The sequence below is a fragment of the Lycorma delicatula genome, chromosome 2, assembly GCF_047948215.1.
Source record: "Lycorma delicatula isolate Av1 chromosome 2, ASM4794821v1, whole genome shotgun sequence".
In the NCBI taxonomy this organism is placed as follows: Eukaryota; Metazoa; Arthropoda; class Insecta; order Hemiptera; family Fulgoridae; genus Lycorma; species Lycorma delicatula.
In genome coordinates, this window is record NC_134456.1 from 166,222,175 (window position 1) to 166,249,483 (window position 27,309).

At 28.5% G+C, this 27,309-nt stretch overlaps 1 protein-coding gene across 2 annotated transcripts in view; it reads right to left on the reverse strand.

Moving 5' to 3' along the window:
- The window catches only part of LOC142319403 (uncharacterized), a 104,277-nt gene that overhangs the window by 53,346 nt on the left and 23,622 nt on the right, over positions 1-27,309 (reverse strand). For both annotated transcript variants that reach the window (XM_075356648.1, XM_075356647.1), the window contains 7 exons: positions 25,610-25,800; positions 22,660-22,834; positions 16,872-17,025; positions 14,611-14,786; positions 8,702-8,925; positions 2,836-3,055; positions 1,267-1,444 (listed from right to left, as the gene is read on the reverse strand). In XM_075356648.1, the coding sequence (XP_075212763.1) occupies positions 1,267-1,444; positions 2,836-3,055; positions 8,702-8,925; positions 14,611-14,786; positions 16,872-17,025; positions 22,660-22,834; positions 25,610-25,800 (1,318 nt within the window). The remainder of the gene's footprint in view (positions 1-1,266; positions 1,445-2,835; positions 3,056-8,701; positions 8,926-14,610; positions 14,787-16,871; positions 17,026-22,659; positions 22,835-25,609; positions 25,801-27,309) is intronic.

Below are 27,309 nucleotides of genomic sequence, written 5' to 3' on the forward strand. Positions count from 1 at the left end.
AAAAGTGATTTAAAAAATTCATATTTTTTATAAAAATATTTTATTACCATGAAAAATTTGACCTGAAGTAGAAATTGTGAATTAATACAATATTGCTGCTATTAAAACACTGTTGTACATGAAGTTATTATTTAAGTAAATATTTCAGTCATTTAAAGACATTTATAGTTTTTAGTTTTCATTCAAAATCTAATTTTGAACGAAATCTTAAAAATAAATTTCATTAAAAAAATATAAATGTTTGTTTAATATTAATATTTATACTAAAAAACAATTAATCTTATATTATAGATGAACATGAATTAATTGTTTATATTTTTGTAGATATAATAATAAAGGAAAAAACGCATGTAACATAATTTTTACTTCAGCACCTATCCAGTGATACTGTCTCTTTCATACCAATGAGACAGTAGTGCTCCGATCTGATACACAGTCTCTGATACTGGGATGATAAGATGGATGTTTTTTAATTTTTTTAAAAACACAAATTTTTCAAATTTTTTTGAGATGAAAAAGAACACAAATTTATTTTTCAGCTTTAAATAAACGCATTTTTTAAATATAAAAATTTTTAATTTAACTGAAAATTTCAGGATAATTACTACCAGTCATAGAAAGTCAGAAAAGCAGTGTTTTACTTTCACACTTCAAAGTAGTAGTAGTCTTTGACTACTCTAAAATTATTATTTTACAAGTTATAAATTATTATTCACAACAATTAGTATCATCTATTCTTGACGATTTTGAAAAGTATGTTAATTTAAAGCATGCTAACTTAAAAAATTATTACAACTAATTTTTATGTAAAAGCAGTGATAAAATGAGGTTTTTTAAGTGGACCATAACGATGAGAACTTCCAAACAGTATTTAAGTCAATTTTTGTTTGATCAACAACCAAACAAAAACACAAAATTAAGAAATTCTGAAAGCTTTATAAAAATTTTCTTGAACGTTTTTTTACAATCTTTTTTATATGCTCACATTTGTAAAAAAAAACAAATTTTACTTTTCCCTCTCCAGAACAAGTGATGTTACTGATCATGTATTGAATTTATTAATTCTAGAAAGAGTAAGTAAAGTGAACAAAAATACATATGACAATTTTCAATGCTTCTCTGCTTTTTTTCCTTTTTATTTCATAAATTTCCATGAATAAGTGAAGGCGGGTGGATCTAATAGATATATAATATTTCTAATAGATATTAACAAAAAAAGTAAAAAACTGTATTATTAGAAGATTTTTAAATATGGCTTACAAATACCTATATTTGCGTCAGTGTAGTAGGTAACAGACGTAGTATAACCTTGTTTTTGGGAAATTATTTCTATATGGCATGGATCATCAAATTCTTTTTCATTTATCATTGTTGGTAAAGATTTCACATCTTTAAAAATGCGATTCAAAATGGTTTCTTGCAAACCTTTAATTCTCATATATACCTGAAAAAAATCATCAGTAATTTTATAAAAAATTAAAATAACACTGATAGACAAAAACATTTTGTAATGTTTAAGTGTGATAACAATTCTTGAATTGCTTTTTTGCGTACATTACAGATTTATAAATACAATTTTCCTATCACCCTTAATTTTAAATAAATTACGCTTCAAAAAAAATAATAAGGGAAATATAGTTCAAATCTGTAAAATTTATAATTTTGGATGGCCATACCTGTACTAGAATGATTTCGCTGATGCTTTTCTTTTATAAATAGCCTCAGGCAGATCCTAAATTAATGTCCGACAGTAATCCGCTAGCATGTTAGAATCCCATTTCCCTTTACAGCGAGCGCCTTTCCATCACTGAAATGTCTTGGTAGAAACATTCACTGTGTTCGTCACTTACGTCACAGAGGTTATCCGGGAAAAATCCAGATTTGAGTGAAGGAAATGTATTTTCAAAGACATATTAAATCCCATAGCTCTGTATGAAGAAAGAAATTAATTAACAATATCGTGGTAATTGTCGGATTTTTAATCCGACGTTTTTAATGAAGCCCAAGCTGCACTTTCTACATTATTTAACACCGAGTTAAAACATCATCTTTGACCAACTCTTTTATTTGAGGACCAACAAATATTCCTTTTTTAATTTTTCCTTCACTTACATTCGGAAATTACTGCCTGATATACAAAAATCCGGTACTATCCTTCCTCATTGCTTTTATAAAATTTTTCATTCGTGCTAGCTTCATATGGAAAGGGGGTACAAATATTGTTTTGGTTCAATTAAGGGCTCATGAATAACATTTTTTCCAATTTGGAGTTAAGTTGTCTCGTTTCTTCCACTCTTTGGTAACATGTTTTTCCCTCGCTCGGTGTTCCCATTCGCAAGGAAAACACATGATTTAGTAGTACATACTTAAGATACACTTCATGAAAAATTATTCTCAAAGATGCAGTAGGAGCTACACAAAATTAATATTCATGATGAACAATATGAAGCATGAAAAATATAAATTTTATTTTATAATAAAATCTTTGTTATTCATACTATAACATTATAAACAATTGTTCCTTTAATTACAACAAACTGAACTATGCAGTCTTTAAAAATGATAACTGAGAAGTTCCCTTTTTTACATTTAATTTTTATTTATATAAAGTTTTTAATATATTATAACCGTTTAAATGTAGAAGCTAATACCAGAGCTGGATTGGAAGGATGTGAAGAAATAGTATAAAGTAATTACAATACTTATTAATTATAATCAGTTCTATTCAATACAATAGAACTTTGAATTTTCAAGGCAATAACTGAAATCAAAACAAAAATAAATAAATAATTAGCTAAAAAAATGTTAAAAAACTATAATTTAAAAAATACTTACTCCAATTACATTAAGTACATTATCATTGTAGAGTAAATTCCATTCACCATATAATGTATTTGGTAAACCTCTTTGTGGATCAGTAATCATATTAAACATAAATTCATGGCCATTACCAGTATTTTTATTAATGTAGTTGTAAATTTTGGCAAAACTTTCAAATGTAATTTGTGAATGTGGCTTTTTTGATATTTTTAGAAGTTTTTGAGAAACTTTTTTACTGTAAAAAAAAATAACTTAGAGCTTAGCACAATTCATACAGATTATACACAATTCATCAAATATACTATAATTATTCCTTTAGATAAAACTAATTTTTTTATAATTTTTTGTTATTAAATATGAATAAAAACTCTTTACAGGATTTATATAAATATATTTCTAGAATTTATAACCAATTGATATCAGTATAACTGTCAATTAAATGTTGACCTCAAGAAAGAAAAATCTTTTTGAAAGAAAAAAGATTAAAAAGAGGCTTTTCACTAATTTAAATTTAATTCTAGACAAAAAAAATCTTCATTTAAATTTTGTACAAATTCAGTTAAGAATCTGTTTTTATTTCTTAGTAAATTTCTAAACAGAGTAAAAATGAATAAATAAAAAAAAGTTCACTATATGAGTACATTTGTAAATGTATACTTTTGTAAATCTTGAGGTCATTGTTGTGAGTAGAATAAAATGTTTAACAATTTAAAGAATGAAAGTTATAATAAAAAGAAATACCAGTATTTATAATCAATACTAGAATTTTGTAGCTGAAAGCAGCATAGAAACCAAGAACGGCAAGCCTACAATATAGAAATAGTGCTGTGGGATATCTTATGTTCCTGCTGCTTTTTACCTTATTTATGGAAAAGATCTGAAAGAACAATTTGAAAAAATTTAAGAAAATTAAGATGTTAAGATTCACTATTATTCTTTTAGCTGAAACTATAATGGTGAATGTTATAGATTCATTATTGGAAGTATAAGTTAAAAAAAAAGGGATAGAACAGAGGAGATACCATCAATAAACTGAGTGAGTGAGTGTGTGTACATACATGCATGTATGCGTGTAACACTAATACAAAATCAAGAAAAACAAATTTTGTATTTTAAGAAAGGACTAAAAATGACCTGATGAATCAATTGGCACTTTGCCAATACTTGATTATTTTTTAAATAATCAGAGGGGTATTATCAGAGCATCACGTGAAAATCAACTGATCAATTGCTTTCAAACTTTTAGGACACATTCATATTATTCCAAGGAAGGGTTTAAGCCATAAATCAGGGTCCTAGCACCCTTGGGGGGATATGAGGAGGTATCAGAGCTTCTATGTCAAGAATGAGGGAAACATTAAAGGAAAAAGAGCTTTTCAGTCTTCAATTATTATTTATCAGTACTATTTTCACAACCATAATGAACATAGCAAGTCCAGGAAGCAGAGCTCCCTGGCTAGAAAGGAAGAGTGGTAAGCGAAGTGAGCCCTAACTGACAGGCGATATATTAAATATTGTAAATTAAGATTATGAACCAGACATCAAGGAATTGTGTTATTTAGGCAGTCAAATTACAAAGGATGGGCAGTACGTGGGAAATATAAAAGCAAGATAACACAAAGAAGGAGAATCTTTATAGAAAAGATTAATTATTGAAAATAAATAGATTAAGATTTTGAGACAAAAAAATAATTGAGATTATTTTTAAAATATTTGAATTTAGTGAGTATTTCAACAGTAAACATATAAAATAAGATATATAGGAGAATCCTGAAAATTAAACAGGTTTAAAAAATTTGAAATGTAAGTTTAAAGTTAATAAAAAATTCTTACTAGAAGCAGAACTAGACTATACATCACACATTAAAGCAAACAGGACTAATTAATTCAATTATGAAAGAATTATAGAGGGTAAAAACTGAAAGGAAATATGCTAGGCTAGGTTGGGAAACATTTTGAATTGGGGTATTTTATTTTAATTGAACAAATTTTCAAAAATTTTATTGCTTTACTATTTTTTTATTTTGATTATATTTGGTACTACCCACATCGTAGAGGCCAAAATTTTTTTTATATTTACAAAAAATTTTTTCTTGAGTAATAGACTATTTTCTAGCTTGCCAGCAGATAAAAACAGCCATTTTCGTTACTTTTTCCATGAGCTGTAGCATTCTTAATTTACATCATACAGAGGTCAAAAAAGAGCTTTTTGTAAAGAGTAAAGATAGAACTTCATCTTAGTGTACTGAAAATTCATTTTGTTACACAACTAAATCTTGTGAAGTTACGTTTACAAATTGTTGGTTTTTCAAATGTTGGGTCCAAAATAAATGATGAAGGGCTTAGGGTAACAGGCCTCTTTTATACTTTTTAACTCTTAGTTACTACTAGTACTTACAAAAAAAAAAAACATTGAACTATTACCGAAGTCCTTCATTAAAAAAAATAGCCGCCAAATCGTAAGATTTTGAAAATGTCTCAATTTTGGGACCCAAAGCCCACATGTGGAACAGGTGGCAAAAATTTGAAATTTTTACAGTAGTAAGTACTTTTTATGTACTTTAAAACTATATAAAATTTATTTTGTTACTCAAAGGGGTTGACGAGTAATGAAGCCATTAAAACCGCTAAAAACACCGTTCCTTCTAACCGTAAACAATGTATCCAAAAAATTCACAGCATGTATTTTTTCAGATAATAATGTAGGCCTACTATACAAAATATTTTGATATGTTTATAATAAGATAGCTTATATTCTAGATAATTTGTTACGTAAAGTATGACTAGTATAGTAAAAATGGTTTTTTTGTCAATCTGAATAGCCTTTTGAGTGGTGGCAATTTTTATAAAACGTAGTTTTCTGAATCTACTTTCACTTATACTAATATATGTTACTAATCTGTGATTTATGACACGGGTTTTTCATTTTGCCCAATTTTCAACCGATTTGCTTGAAAGCATTATTTTTAAAATAAGTAAACTATGTTTCATAAACGCAAAGCAAAAAAAAAATTCCCTAATAAAAAACGCGGTAGAAATGCGCAAAAAAATTCTGCAATTAAATTATCGTAATTTTTGTACTGTGTCAATTTTATTGCTGTTACAGGCATAAAAAATATCCAATTGTAACGTTTTTTTTGTCAGAATCTGTTAAATCTCTTTAATATACTGTAATTTTTTTCACAAGAGGGTAGCATAAGACTGAAGGGAGGCAATCAGATACCAACACATTTTCGCAGAGCGCTAATCTAGCGTGGATCATTGTGATGGGAGAAGGATTAGATTAAACTCAAAACATTTTATTATTAGAGACTTATACCTAACAGTTCAATGTTTTTAATTAATAATTTTTAATCAAAATAGAGTGCATAATTGTTTCATTATGTAACAACCGAATCAAACTCAAAATGATATTCGTAGAATTAGTAGTTTACATTTCTATATTTTATTTATATAACGAGTGTCGTAAAGTTGCGCAACCCAAATGACAACAAATTGTTTTTAGAAAGCCTTTTTATTATTTTTTTATTTATTAATTTGCAAAATAATATTAACATTTATACAAGTATTTTAGTTTATAATAAGAACTGGAGATATCCTCCATGATTTCCAATGGATGCATCAACTTATTTTCTTACAATGTATGCGACCTTTTTTAATGTAGCAGCAGTGATATTTGATATACAATCAAAATTTGTTTTGTTTGTTTCAATTCATCAAGACTAAAAAGTGCGGGTTATTTGAGTTCACATTATTTTTCAAAAACCCCCACAAATAAAAATCGGGAGGACTCAGGTCTGGTGAACGAGGAGGCCATAGCCCACGAGAAATTATCCGGTCATCGAAGAAATTACATACTACTTTCGCCGTGTGCAGTTGCTCTGTCTTGCTGCAGCCAGCAATCACGTTCATGAGCACGTAGCAGAGCTATAAACTACATGATTATTTCTTGATACCGTTCATCTGGGATGGTCTCCGAAAAAATATAGGCCTGACAATTCTCCGACGAGATAAACCTCACCCCAATTTTTTGCGAATGTAATGGCTGTTCGTGGAACACATGTGGATTTTCTGAAGACCATATTCTGTAATTTTGATTGTTAACATATCCGCTAAGATGAAACCAAGTTTCATGGCTGAAAAAACCTTGTCTAGAATAGATATGTTATTTTGAATGAAGCTTCTAAACCACCGCTGCATTCGTTTCTCCTTATCTGATTATTAGAGCTGATGACTTACGTTAATCCGGTACGGATGTAATTTTAGAACTTAAGTAGCCTTATGAATGCTTCCATAAGATAGCACAATGTGGTTAGAAAGTTTTCGAAGAGACTTTTTTGGAAAACGAAAAAGTGTTTCGTTTATCGTCTGCAAACTGTCGTCAGTTAAAACACTTGAATTTCCGGTACGCTTACGGTCATGCACACTATCTGTATCCAGAAAACGAGTAATAAACGACATATTGTGGATTTGTTTCATTAGCATCTGGAAAGGCATTTAAAAAATCTTTTTGACACTTTGCGTACGATTTCGATTCGAAGTAACTCACAACAATAAAGGCGCGTGGACCTTGCTAAAAGACATTGCAGCTCGGACTACACAAACTGCTTGGTGCCACGCCCACTGTTGCCCGGAGGCGTGATCTAGCAGTGTTACTATATATTATTCTATCACACAAAAAATTACCATAATTAAAATATCTTTTACAAATTTAACTGTCATTCCTACAATGCAGAAAAAATTGAGTTGCTCGACTTTACGAACACTCTGTAAAGAGAAAACAAGCAAAGCATGAAGTTTCCTTGAAATATAGCTGATTGTCCAATCATAATAACTGCTACATTTTCACCCCCTCTTGCAGTCGGGTGCTGAAACCATCACGCCGCTCCACGTCACAAGCTGCTCCCTCGAGCACTGTACATAGCGTCTACTAAGCCAGTATGCACTCATACCTGACCCAAGGCGGTCGTGTCCGGATTCTCTCAATTCTTGTTCGGATGAATATTACTTTAACTTTTATTTAACATGTTTGCTATCTTTAAAGTTAAGTTATAATTTACAAGTGTTATGAAAAAAAATTCTTTTAAACCGCCAAGACGGCAACCAATTAACAATCCTTCAGTAATCAACAAGATGTTGTTTTCATTCATCACCTATGAACACATACAGTTCACCCTCTGAAATCTACTGCAACACTGTTGAACAAGGGCATCCCGTCGACGTCACAACAACAACCCAAATTTAACTTCACATTTGTGATAAAAAGTATAGTTAATATAACAAACATATAATTCTGATATAAATTTAGCATAATGTAGAGAGAAACAACTAACATCATTAGCTAAAATATACCAGACAGAAATTGTATTCCGTATTACCTAACTTAAGTGATTTATAGGAATCAGTATAATAAAATGACTTTTAATAACAGAATTTCACTTTTACTTCAAATTCTTTTGGTTTTTCAGAAGCTGTTCTATGAGAAATCAGTGCTGTGGAACCATCAAGCAATGATTACTGGTCATTTTTAATCTCATTCTTTTGTTGGTTTTCAGATGCTTGACTTGTTCTCCATTTTGTTCTGTGTAAATCTTTTAATTCAAAATGTTCACTACATCTAACCTTTTTCCTTTCAGTGTTTACCCTCTACAATTCTTTAATAATTGAATTAATTAATCCTAGTTGCCTTAATATGTGATCTGTAGTCTAGTTCTACTTTTAGTTCCACTCTTACAAAGATAAAGGATACAGTTTAATATATTTCTCTGTACCAAGGAATAATCTCTTTTAGTGACATTTGTTATAATTAAAATTATAGTAAATCTCAAAATAAATTGATGGTGAACATAACAACCAACACAAAAATGAAAAAAATAATTACATTGCTTCATGATGAGGATTGTTGCTCTCAGCATAAGATTGTAGGAGTGTGTAGTAATAGTTGTAAACATGGGGAGAGCGTTCACCGACCATATGCCAATGATAAGTATACATTGAAGAATCAGGATGAGAAATATGATATTCAATAATCATTGAAAGAGCAGCAATTCTTAAATCAACATGTTCATTAAAATCAACCAAGACGGGCAAACATACTTTAAAAAGCTGTAAAAGAAACAAAAAAAAAAAATAAGAAAACAAAATGTTACCACTAAATATGAATAAACATGAACATAGTAAATACAGGAGTCACCAAATATCAAAACAATATAGATACAAACACCTAACTACAGTATTAAAACATTTTAAATTAAAATAATTAAGCTATTTAGTTGAAAAAGGAGGGGCGGATCTTACACTGCAATTTACAGAATTTTCATATTTGTGGATATTTATATAGGCAATTTTTATTAGTGCAACATATGACTGAGTGCCTACACATAGATTATGAAGGGATTTTTGACATATTTAGTGAGGAAAAAATCTATGATGTAGTATTGACTCTGAATAATTAGGAGGATTTTTTGATGTGAGTAAGATAAAACCCCCATTTTCCCATTTGCTGCTGGAACAACCCCCATTTTTCCAGCAGCACTACAGTTTATAAATCATACTGCATTTTTCTATAGGGATGACTTCTGTAAGCTCATAGGGTTGGTATCATTAATATCTTTTACTTGCAATTATAGACCACTCAACTTTTCTTTCCCATATAACCTTCCTGAAAATATTTAGGTAGCATCACTATTTCACTTACAACACAAATTTCATGTATTGTTTGTTGATATTATTTCTGGTTAATATAACTGATAATTATAGATCTGATTTAAAAGCCAGAAGTGGTTGTAAATTACAACATGTAATGGGAGATATTGGTTAATACCTATCTAATTATTGTTCTAACTACAGAAGTGTCAAACGGTATAAGAAACCAACTGTCTTCATAATGGAGTTACTGCTGTAAAATGCTTTCTTATGATATTCACATTAAAATCAATTCAATGTTATAATTTCTTCTGAAAGATGACTGTTCCAGCAGCACTGCTGTCTGGCACCATGTAATGTTAAATATTACTTTTTCCTTCTTTTCAATATAATTTGTTTGTATATTTTATTAAACATGTGTTTTTTTTTTCATTAATTGTTAGTGCGTAACATGCAACCATAAGATACGTCCTAGTCGCCAAGCTTGTTGGATTCAATCTTATTATATTATGGTAAGATGTGTTAAATTATGACGGGCAGTATGTTGAGACACAGCTTTGTATGATTCACTCGGCACCGTATGATTCACACAGCTCCTGTCGATTCACTCAGCTATGTACCGCACACAGTTCCTGGCAGTTCACTTGGCTCTATCTACACTACATAAGCCGGCTCAACAATAGAATTTTCTAGTCTTGTCTCGTCTAGTCAATCTAGTTTCGTCTTAGGCTCGTCTCATCTAGCCAGACTCGGCAGTTTCGTCTCGTCTAGTCTAGTCTCGATCTATCACTTGAAGACTGATATTGTTCAGTCAAACTTTACACATCATACAGTAGACATGTACATACATTAAATTGTATATATTTTTCAATAATGTAATACAAATTAAATTAAATCATGAACATACTAATATACAACTGTTAATTCGAATCAGTATTTGTTTTCTTTACATTCCACTTAACATAAATGAAACAATGACCATTGTGTTATGTTATCAAGATTATAGACTACCAAAGCCCTATACTTTGTATAATAAATAAAAACACTTCTCTACATTGATCACTGTCTGTCCTGTTAAATAGAAAAAGAAGAATGAAACACGTTTTCAACAATAAAATAAATACAATACAAAATAATGCTCATGGTTTGAGAATTGACCAACAATACGTTACACCCCTGTTTTTTTTACAGTAACATTAAAATATTCATTTTTGTAAACACTTCCTGTATTTTAATATTATTATAACTTTTTTTTGTTTAAATCAGTAATACTTTCTTTCTTTTTCCTGTTTACCCTCCAGTAATTACCGTTCAGATAATACTTCAGAGGATGAATGAGGATGATATGTATGAATGTAAATGAAGTGTAGTCTGTACAGTCTCAGTTTGACCATTCCTGAGATATGTGGTTAATTGAAATCCAGCCACCAAAGAACACCAGTATCCACGATCTGGTATTCAAATCTGTTTACAAATGATTGACATTACTAGGTCTTGAATGCTGGAAATCTCGACTTCCAAATCAGTTGATTTGGGAAGACACGTTCACCACTAGACCAACCCGGTGGGTTAAATCAGTAATACCAATAATGACAGAGCTTACAGTCTTTTCAATTTTCAGATTTAAAAAAAAATATATTTTACTTAATTTATAATTAAAAATTGAATGTTTTAATAAATGAGTCAATGTTTTTATGTGTAAGATTTTTTTGTCTGAAAATATCCAATGTTTGAGGTTTTCTAATATTTTATTTTAATTTATATATTTAATTATATTTCTGCACTTATATCTGACCTCTTCAGGGTTGCTGTTTAAAGCTGATTATAATTTGAAACTAAAACTATATTCTGTAAACTAATTTCTAAATATTTCCAGTATTCCCATTTTAAATTAAAATTAAAGTCTCTTGATACCAGTTGAATTATTATGAATGATTAAGAAATTGTCTTTTAAATTGTACATAAGCTGTATGAATCCTATCGCTTAAAAATTTTAGTAGGAAGATCAATTGTAAAAATAAAATATAGTAAAACATTGAAAAATCATCTAAATGCACACGTGGGGGTTGCATAATCGAATCTAATCTAACTACAAATGTAGTTCCTAACTACATAAATAACGAAATTATTAAAAACTGCCCTTTTGTCCCTAGAATACAAGTAATATGTTGAAATTAATGTAAAAACATTTGTCTGTAATTCATAACATTTTCAGAGTATGAGCTAATTGCAAACTATTGGTATCTAAGGTTATTGAAGTGATGCTGCTGGAACCACTCATAGTTCACAAATGATGTTATGTGGTCCCAGAATGTATTAATAATTAAGTTAAGTTTGAAAAACAAACCTGATGCCAATGACTTGAAGTTTCTTTAAATTAAGTATATCTGTAAATTTAACAATTTCCAAAGGAATAAAATTGAAAATTAATTACCGTTATGATCTTCTTATTTTATTATCAAAAGCAAACTATGAAAAAGTATTCTAGATTAATTTGTTAAACTATTAGAACATTATATAATGTGACCAATTTTATCCTCTGATAAGCTACTCTACATCAAGACTGTTATACAGTCTGTTAAGAAATTTCAGGCTACTTGAACATAAATATATATTGTAATAAAAACCAAAAATTTACTGTTGTATAACAGGATGAAAGAGGATGAAATGATGGGTTCAATTGGCCTTAAAAAGTACATATTTCATGGTATCACCCACAGAAGAGTTCTCCAAAAATAAAATTATTCCTCAGATTTTTGGCAGGGATATATGGTAAAACAATATGATGAAACATTTGAGAACTTTTTGACAAATACACAGTTCTAACTAACTTTCAGGTGGACATAGTTGCTTTATCTGAAATCAAGAGGAAAGGATATGGGATCGAAATTATAGATAACAATATTTTTCTCTGCAGTTGAGTTAATTAAAGTAGAAGAGTCAGTTAAGGAGTGTTGATTGTTTATATTTAAAAATAAACATCAATTTAAGCCATTCTAAAAAAATTTAGAAACTGCATAAAGAACTGAGATGATATTAAGATACAACTAATAAAACTAGAGTTGTAGTAAACTTAGTTGGCAAAGAATGGACCTGGATATCCACAAAATATGAATTCAGAATTAAACAATCAGGTTTTTCCCTTTTATTCAGAAATGACCACAATGCTTTGATGGAAGACGAAGAGAGTATATAGTTTGTAACTTGATTAAGAGCATAAGTAGGAACTGGATATCAATGTAAAAAAATAATACATATGGTAGTTGGAGCTGATGGATCAAATACCTTAATAGATAAGGAAAGCATCAAACTGGTGGAGTTCAGATATATTTCTGTTATGTAACTGCTGTTGACTGATTTAGGAAAAAAGGTTAATTTCCAAAACATTACACCTTGTACTTTTTAATGAAAATTTATTTTAACAAACAAGCATTTGCTTGTTTTGTAAGATTGTTTTGAAGTAGAATTATGATAAAGTCATTGTTGGATAGAATTCAAGAACAGCAATTAGAACAATAAAATCTTAACCATGAAAGAAATGGTTGTCTGATGAAGATGTTTTCAGCAGAAAAATTTTGTTATTTGAGAAACAGAAAATAGATTATGTGATACATAATGTCCCTCCTGCACTGCAAATAGGGACAGAAAAAAATTTATCTCCAACTTCCAGGATAAAGTTTGAAAACTATAAATATTTTTATCTCAATAAAAATAATAATAGATAGAAAAAGTGTACTGTTAATAGAAATAGTAAAAAGTTAGGAAAAAATTATTTATATAATTATAATTTTATGGAGTACATCATCACAACCTCTCATTAGATTAAAGATTGTTCCCATACCTATAATTCCTCGCTTAGAAAAAAATGTCTAAACATTTAGACAGCTTGAAACGTCATTAAGGTAAAAGAACCTTTTTTTGATTTTGTTTTTAGAGGGAACTTTTCATATTTTTCTAAAACTTTTTAACTACATTATTTTTTAATAACCTTTAAAAAATATATAGCATATAAATAAAATTTTCATTAAGTTTAAAACCCCTTTAAGATATATCATTTTTTTTTAATATCTTCTCAGTCTTGATATGAGTTTTCTAAATCTTATTAGAATCAATCTCTGTTAAGAAACAGAGATACATGCATGTATGTTGTTACTGTTAACAACAGTAACATACATATATACATGCTATCATACCAGATGTAATGTGAGGACCTCAAAACACTGAGAAATGCAAAAGGCTGGAGAAAGGGTTCAATCTTAACTGATCGCAATACTTCTCCTCTGGGAAAGTATTACATTAAAAAATTCTTGTTCTTCTGGTGCTGGTTCCTTACGCCAATGATGCCGATCAACATGAGACAGTATAAGCATTTCCTTGGATTTTTCAACCAGGATTCTTTTCAATCTTCTTCCTATAGATCTAACCATTTAAACCTTCTATTTTACACGACATAATTATTCATAGTATTTCATATTTTGGTCCTCTCATGACATGTGCAAAATACTCCAGCTTTCTTTTTTGAATCTCAAATGCAAATTCCCTTTCTCTATTATACATTAGTATAAGAACTATATTGTTTGATACATGATATTTTTTGTCTCCTGCGATGTATCCATAATTCAAATGAATCGATTCTCTTCATATCAAGTTTTCTAAGCTTCCAAGATTCTGCACCACAAAACAAAATTGAAAAGCTGTAAGTGTTCCATATGAAATTATTATGTTTAAATTCAAATGCTTTAAATTGAAGAACAATTTAATTTTCAGGAATGTTGATTTTGATATTTCTATTCATATATTAATTGCACTAGGGTGATTATTATTTTGGTTCGGCATTGTTCTAAATACTGATATTCGCATACACATTCAGTTTATTAACAGCTTTGTCAATAAATTATTGATTAGAAATTAAATACAACATAACTTGTATCTAAACATTGAAAATTCAGTTACATCACATTAATTAAATTTAACAATTACATCAATGCAATATTTAAGAGAAAAGAAACAATCTACTTAGTTTTAACAAAATAAAAAAAGGGTTATGTAGATACAGATGAAATCACAATTTCAACCTTAAAAAACTAAATTTATAAAATATAATCTGAATAATATAAATATTGTAGTTTCTCATTTTACACTTACCAGGGAAGGATTTTTCAACAATGGATTTTTTGGACCAAAAATAGCTCGTATTCTAAGATCTTCTGAAATTTCTTTATTTGAAATAATTTTACCTAAAAAGTCAGCTGCATCTTTTGTCATCAAATTTTTCAGTCCTTCTACATATACAAGTTGTTTCTTGTAATTATCTTTGTTTTCTGAAAGAGAATAACAACAGTAATATTATTTAAAAATACATACATACACATAATAACATCTAAAGTACAAAATTATACATCAAATTATAATTTTTTGACTACAGTTAACAAAATCCAGTGTTTTAAAAGGGAGTGATTTGAAAATCTGAATTAATGACTGCAGGATAGTGAGGAATTAAAAACAAGAGGAGGAAAGTATTCAAAAAGTTTCAGAAATTTTTATTCAGAGTAAAATTTCAAAGAATGGGTGAAGTGAAGAAAACATCAAATGCAGACCTGCTATAAGCAAAGAAAGCTTCAGAGCAGAAAAAATTCTACTGGTGTCAAATATACTTTTTGGAATTAGCAAAAAATCTTTTAAAATGTGTATTGAGAGTACCCAAACATAGAATTTGTCTTTAAAATGGGCAAAATAATGCAAAGCAACCATAACTCCATTGATGATGGAACTGCATAATTAGCTCTAAACAAATTTTGTGGAAGCAGAACACCAATATAATTTGAAAGCAACATCATATTTTCTTCTTTTTTTTTTAAATTAATGTTAACATATTTCATCAGCCAGTTTATGAAACTGTATTTTTTATAACCTGATAATTCCATATCACCTGAAACACTTCACAGTACTGAGTTTTAAAACAATGTTTTTTGGCATATTCAGTTTATTTTAGTAAACTACATCTTGTAACAACCTGATGTTTTTCTGCAATACCTGAAAATTCTCAGGCAATAATATCTACAAAAACTAGAGCACAAAGTAATGATCAACAATCCGATAACCAAAACTGTGTTTAATAAATGGTTCATTAAACCCATTTTTATAACAAATCACAATATAAATTTAAAGAATAAAAGTTTGAAATCCTTTATTTTGAAAAAGAAATTGTCTTTAATACATTATTTTGCTTGCTACTTTCTTAAATTTTTGAACAGCATGATAAAATGTGACAACATTTTAAAATTAATAAAAGTTGTACATGACTCTTTCATATTAAAGGAACTACTCTTCATAATGTCTTTTGAGGTTTGTGGCTTTGGAGAGTTCTTTTATCATTGGAGTTTCTGATAATGCTGTTGTTAACTTGAAAAGATAAAGAGACCCTTTAAGTGTGCAAGTGAATAATATGCTTGATCTATATTGTTTCTGTCAAATTTGTGTCTGTTAATGTCAAATATTTATGTATACTCTTAGATCTTGGTTTTACACATTGTGATCATAATTGGCATGCCTTGAAATGTTAATTACAACATTAAAATATATACACTTTACGTAAAAGCAAGATCTCAACACACTTGAAAAATATAAAATATTAAACAACCTAAATTTGACAAAAACAAATTATACTCGTACAAACGCAAACTGAATATTAGTATTTGATTATGTGTATATAAGAGGTTTCGTATTTCTTCAAGACAGGCACAATTAACAACAGAGCTACTGGAAGGAAATTCTACTAAAATTGTCATTAGCCATAAAAAGATCTTTGGAAGAATAGTTCCATTAACTAACATAGTTACACGTTTTTAATTTTTAATGAGTTTTCTTTTTGATAAATCTTACCCAAGTTCTTTACAACACTGAGAATATCAACTAACAATATGTTAATACATGAACCTACAAACTGTATGTGAATAGTGTTATTAAAACAAGTCCAGAGACATTACTATGAATCAACAGTAGTAATGGTAACAAGGAGTAAAATGGTAAGAAGAATATTTAATTAAACAACAGTATTTTAAACATTTAATTTAAACATTAATCCTATGTCACTCTAAACAAATATTATTTTTGTTGAGATGCAATGATGATGACTAATCACATATCACACAGCAGATTGAGTTGGGTTTAATGTATTAATGTATTTAACCGATTTTTCAAATAACAACTACACGGAAGGAGAGTGATACAATACACATACATTTTTCTTTATTAAAAAAAAAAGGACAAAAATATCCTTTTTTTGTGTGGTGATGGATATTAACGTTTGATATTTCTTAGTTGGGTAGACACCTAATAAAACTAATGTATACTGTACATATTTAACTAAATATGAACATAGGATAACTGAATTTAATATCACTCACCATTAATTTTATTATAGAAGTCTTCTGAAATTGCTTGAACAGATTGATCTGAACATAACTTCTGAGTACATACTTTCCCAAACAATATTGAATAGGCTAGAACAGCAGTATCTTGAATTTCAGGGCCAAATTGATCAGATACTTTTAATAACACCTATAAAACAATTAAAAGTAATAACAGTCAATTTATTGTCATATATATATATATATATATATTGTCTGTTATGTTGCTATCAATAATTATTAAAACAGATCACCTATGACTCACCAAAATAGTATACCAATGTAAACCAAGTACAAAAAAAATTTTTAATTTCAGGAATTCATTATCATTAATAAACACTATGTGCAAAGATGGTAACACATTTCCATCTTTGCATATAAAAACTGATAGTGATCATGATTTAACTGAATTAATTCTTAATGTTAAGATTGATTTATATTGGATACAGTTGGTTAGTTGATTTGGTTTTTCTATTAACATTATCTAGGTGTTACATCTGAAATCTTTATACATTATCTTAAAAGTATATGTATAAGGTCAACACATAATATTCTTTTATGAAAAGATGTATAGATGAAATTTTAATAATATTTAACTAAAGGATAAAAATTAACATTTATCATTTAAACAAATTGAATTCCTTTAATGATAAATTAAAATTGACTTTGCAGTGACATTAATAGAATAAGAACTTGTTTAGATGCAAAAGTAAATATTAATGAAACTAATGAAATTGCTATTGTAGGTTTTAAAAAGAATTAGGCAAAGAATTACAATAAATTAAAGTCTATACCAAGCAAAAAGGCATATAATAATTTATGGAAAATGCAGTTAAAAACTACACTAAAGAGAATACAAAAAAATTCAATAATTCCATTTAATTATTTTTAAAACCAAGAAGTATAAATCATAGTTTAATAAAAATAAAATAATTAATATGTAAAATACCGAAAATTATACCATATCTTTAAACCAAAAAATAATTTAATAAAATATTTAAATCATAATAAAATTGCATCACAAGACAAATTTAACTGTAGTGACACTTTTACAATTAATTGTAGTGTTAGTAAACATATGAGGTACTTTGACATTCTCCTATCAGGAAAAGTGTTACACATCTTTAAACTATGTAAATTAAGGTGATACATTAAAATGATTTTGGGATAATATCAGATTTAATAACATTATTGTGCATTATTTTCATTTTTATTAAGTTAAATATCGAGGGGTGTCACTAGCATCCCCTCTCGCAAGTATGACAACTTAACAGAGAGATGGCAACACACCTCTTTAATCTTTAAAATAGGGTTTTTCGACACCTTCTAAGTATCTCAGTAACTATACTTTTTGACTTCAGATTTACGATTGGTCCAACCAGTCTCAGCTGATTAGATGATATATGTATTTGAGAGGAAAAAAAATAAAAAGAAAGAAAAATGTTACCCCTCTCAACTATTAATATAACATAAAACAGACAAATTTAGGTGCTAACAGCTGTATTTGTAGCCACACTAATAGCTGCATTTTCATATCATTTATGTAAATAAGTGCAACAACATACAGTATTATAACAACACATGTTATTCAGCCATGTTTCCAAGGTCGAGTATGTTTTACCTCAAACTAATGAGCTCCACAAAATTCAATGACTTATTTGCAATTCACTTTCAAATACTACACTATGATAAAAACGAAATCAAAACCCATCCTGTCAAATATTTTTCATAATTTATTAGTAGTATAGTATTTTTTCCGCATAGTGGAATAAACTTTCATTCTACAATTTGCCTACTACATGAAGTTTCTCTTATATTTTAATATAAGTTTCTCTTATACTTTTTTCTACACATAACTCTATGCCTAAACATATTTATGTTGAGCTAATCTTTTTTACAGACCATTTATATATTAGATCTCAACAAAAGAGATTTGATGAACAAATGTATCACAACTTATTTTTAAATAGTATTCTTAATAGTGTTTTGTATCTTACTGAATTCACTGTAGAATTCATTGTACGATAAAAACTAATATAGAGCCTCAATCTTCTCAAAGTTAAAGAAGGTACTGAAGTAATGTTAGGGAGATACTTCATCTAATCCAATTATGCATAAAATTCAAACTATTCAAATGAAAAGATTAAAGTGAAAATTAGTAATTCATTAAAAAAACTCTTAGCATAGTTGGATAAAGTTATATTTTTTACATGTGCAAGATTTTTTGGCAGCCCGGTCAAGTATGGTCAAAGTCCCACGTGTTTTTGATTGAAAATAATTCAAGTAACAATATGGGTTACTTGGGCAATTTTACTTTTTCTAGAGGGATCCCATTTTAATACAAGGTATATTGTTTTTGTCCTACAATGAATCTACAGGATGAATTCAATAAGACATGAAACACTATTAAGAATAATATTTAAAAATAAGTTGTGATACATTTTGTTTATCACATTTCTTTTTTGAGATTTACTATATAAATGGTTTGCAAAAAACATTAACTCAACATAAATATGTTTAGGCATAGAGTTGTATGTAGAAAAAAGCGTCTTATATTGAAATATAAAAGAAACTTCTTGTAGTAGGAAAATGATAGAAAGAAAGTTTAAGCTTGACAGAATGTGTTTTGATTACATTTTTTGCACACAGTTGAAGATGGATTGTCCATAGAGTTTAATTTAAAGTCATACTTGCTCCTAAATAATCTTTTTTGTAAAAAAAAGAATGATCATTAATTTTGAAAATAAATTCAGAAACCAAACCAATTTCTGTTTTGAAAAAGCATGGTTGTATACATGAACAGGGTTCAATATAAATATTAAATAACAAAAAGCACTTGACGGGATGTGTTTTTTACTATTACAATTCAGAAGTATGATGTAATGGTTATACTGTATTTACATTCCATAAACATATTAAAATATTTATATGATTTCTTAAAATGATCTAACCATCTAATATTCATTTAAAATGGATAGTAAATAGCCCCTTGCCAAACAGTTAAACCTGATTAGCAAGTTAAACAATTAATCCCTTAGCTTTACTTATAACAAAAACCTGTTCAGTGAAACACATTTTACAACATTCTAATTATTTTTCTTGCACTATCTGTTGATGAAAGTAATGCTTAATTTTTTTTCCTATTTTAATGTGATAGTCAATGTATTAACAAGAATGAGAAAATTCTTTACAATTTCAGTCTCCTTCTTTTTCATCTATTTCAATATGTATTTCTGTCTACATTTTTTTGCTCTAAAATTAAGGTATATTTTTATCAGAACTGAAACTTGTATATTAAAAAAAAAGAATATAATCTGTTGAATAAAAGAGCTTGAAAATTGGTACTTATTTTGTTTACTCAACAAGTAAAAACAAATTTACAATGTTAATAATGAGAAGCAAAGATATACGGGGCTATCTAAATGTGCAAGTCAATTGCATACAGTAGCAAAAAGTGAGGATATTGGGTGGGTCAGTTTAAATATCAGATATAGATAACAGGAGTGAGTACACTACTACTTTACTTTTAGATAATAATTACTGACAGCTAAATTCTCTGAAATTGACAAGTAACTGACAATTACTTGTTTGACCAGATTGAGAAATAATTAATTGTTTGAGTAATCAAATGTACAAAAAAGTTAATGTTTCTCTTGTAGTAGTAGATGTATAAGTTAAAGATAAATAGGTGAAGACAGCTGAAGTAGCTAGGAAGGATGTGTAAGGATACTGTACTAGCAGCTAAATAAATAAATTGGACAAGAAATTTACCTATAAAAACTATTCAATCAGTTCTGAAAAACGAACAGCAGGAATAAAAATTGCAATTTTTTTATTTTATTTAATACTCAGTGACTAATTCCCGACTAGACACTGGTGTTATGATTTCAATCAGTTCATTATCCAGCATGATTCATCATCAGTTACTGTGTAAGAATATACTGTACATTGAACATGTGTAATATTTTTGTTATGGTTACTGTATATTTTACTGTAAAAAATTTTCTACACAAAATGTATGTTCAATTTTGTATATTTTATAAAAATCGTTACAATTATTGCTACCGCAACTTAAAGTATCTCACAAACATAAACACCTGACATTAAAAGAAAGAGTAGCAGTTGTTATAAATGTCTAGATGTAAAGTTATATAAAGTCCAGTTATAAATGTGTAGATGAGATTTTGGTGTCTCAGTGAAAGGAAAAGTTAAATGAAATCTGCGTGAATTACAATGAAAGAAACATTTTTAATTGTGATGAGAGTGGTCTTTTTTCTGGGCTTTGCCCAATAAAAACAATGTCTTAAAACAGAAAAAATGTACAGGGGAAAGAAACCAAAAGAAAGACTATTATGTTGGCTGTGAATATGTCAGGTGAATTTGTAAAACCATTAATAATCGACAAAGCTGCAAAGCCACGATGTTTTAAAAGCGTAAACATAAATTCATTATAAATTGAATGGTATTCAAATTAAAAAGCTTATATGATTAGCAAAATAATGATAATCTGGTTGCTAAGTTTTGATCAAATGAGAAGGCAAAATAGGAAAGTTATAATATTCTTGGACAATCCCAAAATCTTACCCTAATGTTAACTAAGAAAATGTAAAATGGATATTTCTTCCCTCAAATAGTTTTGCAGTATGTCAACTGTTTGATTAGGGGATCATTCACAGCTTCAAAATTCAATATGGAAAAAAGGTGTTACAGTGTTAACAATGGTGCGAAGGTGTTAACAGTGAATGATGTTCAGGAGCTGATGAGCTTTCTTAAATTATTAGTTTGCTGGGTGCAGTTTTATGGATTCGTATGGCAATAAAGCAGGTACTACTATGACAGTGAGAAATTGTTCCATAAAAACCGGTATTAAACCTCTACAAACTAAACTTCCATTCCGACATTAAAAACTCTTACTGAACCAAATGAAAATTCTGTGGAACAGAATGAATTACAAAAACTTATTGAATCATTTGGAAACTACAAAGAGTACCCAGAGATTGACGATTCATTCACCACAGAGGACATATCGACTGAGATCCATGCTCTTGCTTCCTCAGACTTGATTACTTCTAAAACAAATGACAATGACTCTAATGACGATGAACCCGGTTTTACCTCATGAGTAAGGAAGCAACAGAAGAGGTTAGAAAATTAAATCAATATTTCTTAGAAAAAGGATTACCAGAAGGCGTTATTTTAAAATCAGAAGTGCAGTCGCTTATTAGAAAAAATATGTACCAGGACTTAGCTCAAACCAAAATAGATAGCTATTTTAAACCATCTACATATAAATAAATTGTATCCATATTTGATTTGTTTTGATTTTTACATTATTTTTTTAACGTGTGTTTTGATTCTTGTATATTATGGCTTCTTTGATTAGTATTTTTATAGCTTACATTGTATTTTATTCCATTTCAGTAAAGTACAGAAATTTTATTCTCTTATTTTGTTGGTTGATTATAGTAGTGCATCCCAACCCCATAGGAGAAGACGATCTTGTGACGATTCCAGTCGCCACACCACCCCCTCCATTCCAAAGCCTGAGTGGCTTTACCAGAAGTCACCTTTAGACCGTCTAACTGATTACATCTCACAGTCATCAGCTAGGCTTCAGTTGGGATACCACTGATGTAAATTTTTCTGAATAGCAGATGCTCCTAAATAATGAACAGAGATGTTGTTCCCAAGGAGTGTCCAGTACTGGGAAGTTTTACTGCATAATTTTAAAGAAAAGCAAATTTAGCTTTAAATTAGTAAACTATCTGTAGTACACAATTCTTACCTGCATCTCATCAAGTATTTTCACTTCATAATTAACAACATAAAATGGCAATGCCGTTAAAATATGGAGCAGTTCAACGTTAGTTACTAGGTTGTTTTTGTTCTTCAGTAAATTAGCAATAAATGACAGCGATGATTCTGTTCCTATCATTGGTAATATTTGTAAAAATAAGTTCCTAAAAAAAAAAAAATAAAACAATAGAATCAACTGTTTACAAAAAATAAAACCAATGTAATGAAATTTGCCCTAAAAAGTTGTTGTTGGGTTTTTTTTTTTTAGTTAAGTAGACGTGTATTCCAAATTTGGTTAAAAGTGTATTGGATTTGAATTTGTCTGCACATTTAGTACATCATTATTGTGTTCATTTATTTTAGAATGTTTGATTATGCTAAGATTAAAAGCTCTCCATAGGACTACTTTGCACAAGCAATTTGAAAATAACCTTCACAAATGGCATGGAAACACAGAAAAGATCAAACACAATAATATAAGTGTTAATCTATCCAACTCTATATACTCTATATGATAGGTCAAAATGGACAACATAAGTAGGAAGTTTCTTTAGTTTGGATTTTATAAGCAAAATTTACCCTTTTTTTTATTTTATTAGCACTTTTAGAGATACTTGTTTTATAATGTTTCATAAGTATAGCTAATTTTTTAAATTATAATAATTATTATTTCTTCATTATTACTTTTTAAATCTATTTATTTACCTATTATTTTTTTAATGTACTGCTTCCTCAGTATCTACAAATGACTGTTTAACAATCAAAATAACTATTTAACTTAAAATTTTAAGTAAACATTTTTTATTAATTATTTTTGAGCTTTTCTTGCATCCTAAGTTATTCTATTTTCTCTAAAATAAAATAAAACTTACTGTGCACAAAAGTCGGTAGGTTCCTTTTATCTTGTTTCTATAATAGTTCAAGTTTGCATTTAATATTCAAGATGTAGCATATTAATAATACATTTTATTTTAGGAAGAAATATACAAAACCATATCCTTTGTCTAAGCTAGCTGCTTCAGGGACTACTCATAGAAGCATTGATTGATGTGGTGCTGTTAGATGTAACAGCAGTTTTAAACTGGATTTAGAAAGATATTTTTTGTTTTTAATGGGTTCAAAATTGTGTACAATTTGAATTCTGTCTGCTCATTTAGATTGTTGTTTTTGTGCATTTTAATATGTTTCTGTTTATGTAATCTAAATTGCTAAAGTATGTCATTTTTTTATGTTTATTTATAAGCTTCTTATGTTGAAGTTTTACACATTTGACTAGAAAACAATATGAAAATCTTACATATAAACCATGAAGGATGAACATCTGACACACTTGAGTGACTCAAAATATACAAACACTTCCCAACTGAACAAAGACAGTTTAAATCAAGTACACTTTTAACACATCAAAAACAATAAATTTTTTTCAAAACCAAATTCAAGCACCACTACTCACCCACAGCACTGTATCACTCAGCACTCTTTGAAGAAGCTTAATGTTGATAAAAAATCTGATGTGGACACTACATGACTTCCTTGTATTCCTATTAAATTACATATACACATTTTTAAAAGTACATAAAACTTTATTTCATTAATAACTTCTGATTTTTTTCATTTTTTAATTTTTTATTGTTATTATTGAATTATTATTATTTATTGTGAAAATTTTTTACAATCACAGATTAATAATTATTAATAAATCAATATATTTAAATTTAAAAAAAGAAGGAAATGAAGTGGAATTCAAACCGATGTTCCTTTCCCTTGTAAGATCAAAATATTTCATTAATTAAAATTTAATTTGGTTATAACCCTGGAACCAATGAAAATAATTACCACTTATTAAAAGTTCTCAATGAAGGCTTATTACTACACCCTTAAGAAAAAATCCAAAATTAATTTTTTTTGGATTTTGGGCTTTTTTGGTCAAGTCGATTGCAATCAAAAGAGGGGTGCACAACTAGACGTTACAGCAGTCCCAAATTCAAAATTTTAACAGCATACGACTAATCGTTTTTGGATTATGCGAGATACATAGTACGTACGTACAGACGTCACGCCAAAACTAGTCAAAATTAATTCAGAGATGGTGAAAATGGATATTTCCGTTGAAATCTAAAAACCAAAATTTTTCAGGATCACAATTCTTCCTTTACTTCGTACAAGGAAGTAAAAACTAACTCAAATAAAAATAATTTTTTATAACATTCATATTTAAATATAGTCTACAGTAGCTAATTTTTAAAAGATTTCCAATTTATTTCTTTTTTAAATAAGAAAAAACTCATAATGCACCATTGTGGAAATTTTGGAAACCAATTTTAAAAGGAAATTGTATTTCCTTATATTTTTTATTTTTTGCTGAAAAAAAATTTAATTAACTCACATTAATATTACTGTATGTTATGTAATGCATTATTTATTTAAAGAATACGTCCTATTTAATTTGTGTTTTCCATACAAATTCAAGATTAATTAAGATTTAATAAATTTATAAAGATTTAAAATCTATTTAAATATTTTTGAATTATTTTTTGCAAAACAAAAGATCTATAAATGTAATATACTATATAACACTAAAAATCATATCTAGTTTACATATTGCTTTTCATATAGTATACTTAATACTATAATAGTTTTACCTTAAATAAAACTGTTCAATTGATAAAATCTCCGTTAACAGAGCAAAATTTTGTCATTCTCTCAAAAGTCAAATTCTATTGTTAAAAGGGTTTATGGTAATATAAAATAATATTCGGAGGTTTTGTTAACAAACCTCAAATCAAACGGTTAACAAATCTGTCATCACATCTACAAAACCTATTAAAACCAATGTATATATAAATTTTATTATTCAGAAATATGTAAAAAAAGTAGTAAAAAGAATGTAATAACTTTTTTAATTTAAAAATATAGCTTAACAAAACAGTTGAACTTACTTCTTTATGATATCATCTGCTGATGAATCAGAACATAATTTATTGAAAACTTTTTCTATATGTTTTAAATCAAGGTATCTTAGAGACGTTAACAACTGATTTATTATTTGAGAATTAGAGAATTTTTCTATATCCTCAACTAAATGATTTTCTTTTAAGTAGGCAGCTGCTTTTTCAAGCCTCTCAAAAACCTGAAACATTTAAAATATTAATCAGTAATTGTGTTAACAAACTTTAGAAGTACTTATGTAAATTTTCCGTATTTTCGAACCTTAGGAGGCAACATAAGTTTCACGGAGCAACATAAAGAGTAGTTTTTAAATACCTACTTACATTGAAGATGTGTCTTTTAGCTAGTGGCGGCTCGTAGCTAAAATTAGTGGGGGTGCTGCTCTAGAAAAATTTTTTGACCTTTTCAAGGCCATAGTTAAAATTTTCTGCAAAATAAAAGAACCGAAAAAATGTATCTAATAGAATAGCTGAAAGCAGGATAATAATCTAATTCTACACTTTATCACATTCAAGAATATGGTACACAAATGGTTAAACCATATTCGGTTTAACCGAATAAATAATAAAATGTCTGTACAAATAATATTTTTTAGTATTATTAGATAATACTAGATCGTGGATACCGGTGTTCTTTGGTGGTTGGGTTTCAATTAACCACACATCTCAGGAATGGTCGAACTGAGAATGTACAAGACTACCCTTCATTTACACTCATACATATCATCCTGATTCATCCTCTGAAGAATTATCTAAACGGTAGTTACCGGAGGCTAAACAGGAAAGAAAGAAAGTACTATTAGATAATAACTTAATAAAATGTCCGCTTAAAAACACTATAGTCCAATGGTGATTAATTTAAACTTGTATGTACACAGAAACAAATACATAATTAGGTTTTACTAATTATCTTCTCTTTCATCCTTCCAGTGTGTTTTTGGACAGATTTGGCAATCAAAGAACCCTTGCTTTCTGCCATCTTCTGATCACTACTGAAAAAACAACTAAACCACTTTCATATTCCTTCCACCGATTAAAATTGAAAAAGGAACGTTCTACACACACGCGAGTAAAAAAAAAATCTTCCACCATCATGCCAGAGTCGGCACTGCTGGAGCGACAGTGCTCTTTCTCCCTCGCGTGCAGCTTAGAGTGTGTGCATGCGCATAACAGCCAAACACCACACCGCTGAAACTGAGACGCGCACAGTTCCATGAAAAGATTCTTGTATCTTTTTCATAAACTAGGGGATAGGTACTGACATTAAGATTAAGAATTATATATTATTGTACAAGTATAAAGAAAAGAAAAAAGGAATCATTAAACGTTATCGATAATATCAAGTGGAAATAGGGGTGCTGCAATTCCACACTGCCTATACGCGAGCCACCGCCGCTCTTGACTTGCATTATCAGAAAAATTGTTAAACAATAACTTAACACACATAATTACTTATAATAGTAACAAGGGTTACTAAATCATTAACCTTCATTATTTTTGAGTTAATACTTTGTTCAAATAAAGAAAAAAAATTGTTTAAAATTTAAAAAAATACATAAATAATAATTATTATTTTTATTTTCAATTAATTAAAATTATTTAATACTAGATGACTCATTTTCAAAATAATTAACTTTTTATTCCAAAGTATTTTTGCTTTGGAGCTAATTAGAAGCACCTTTGTTAGTGGA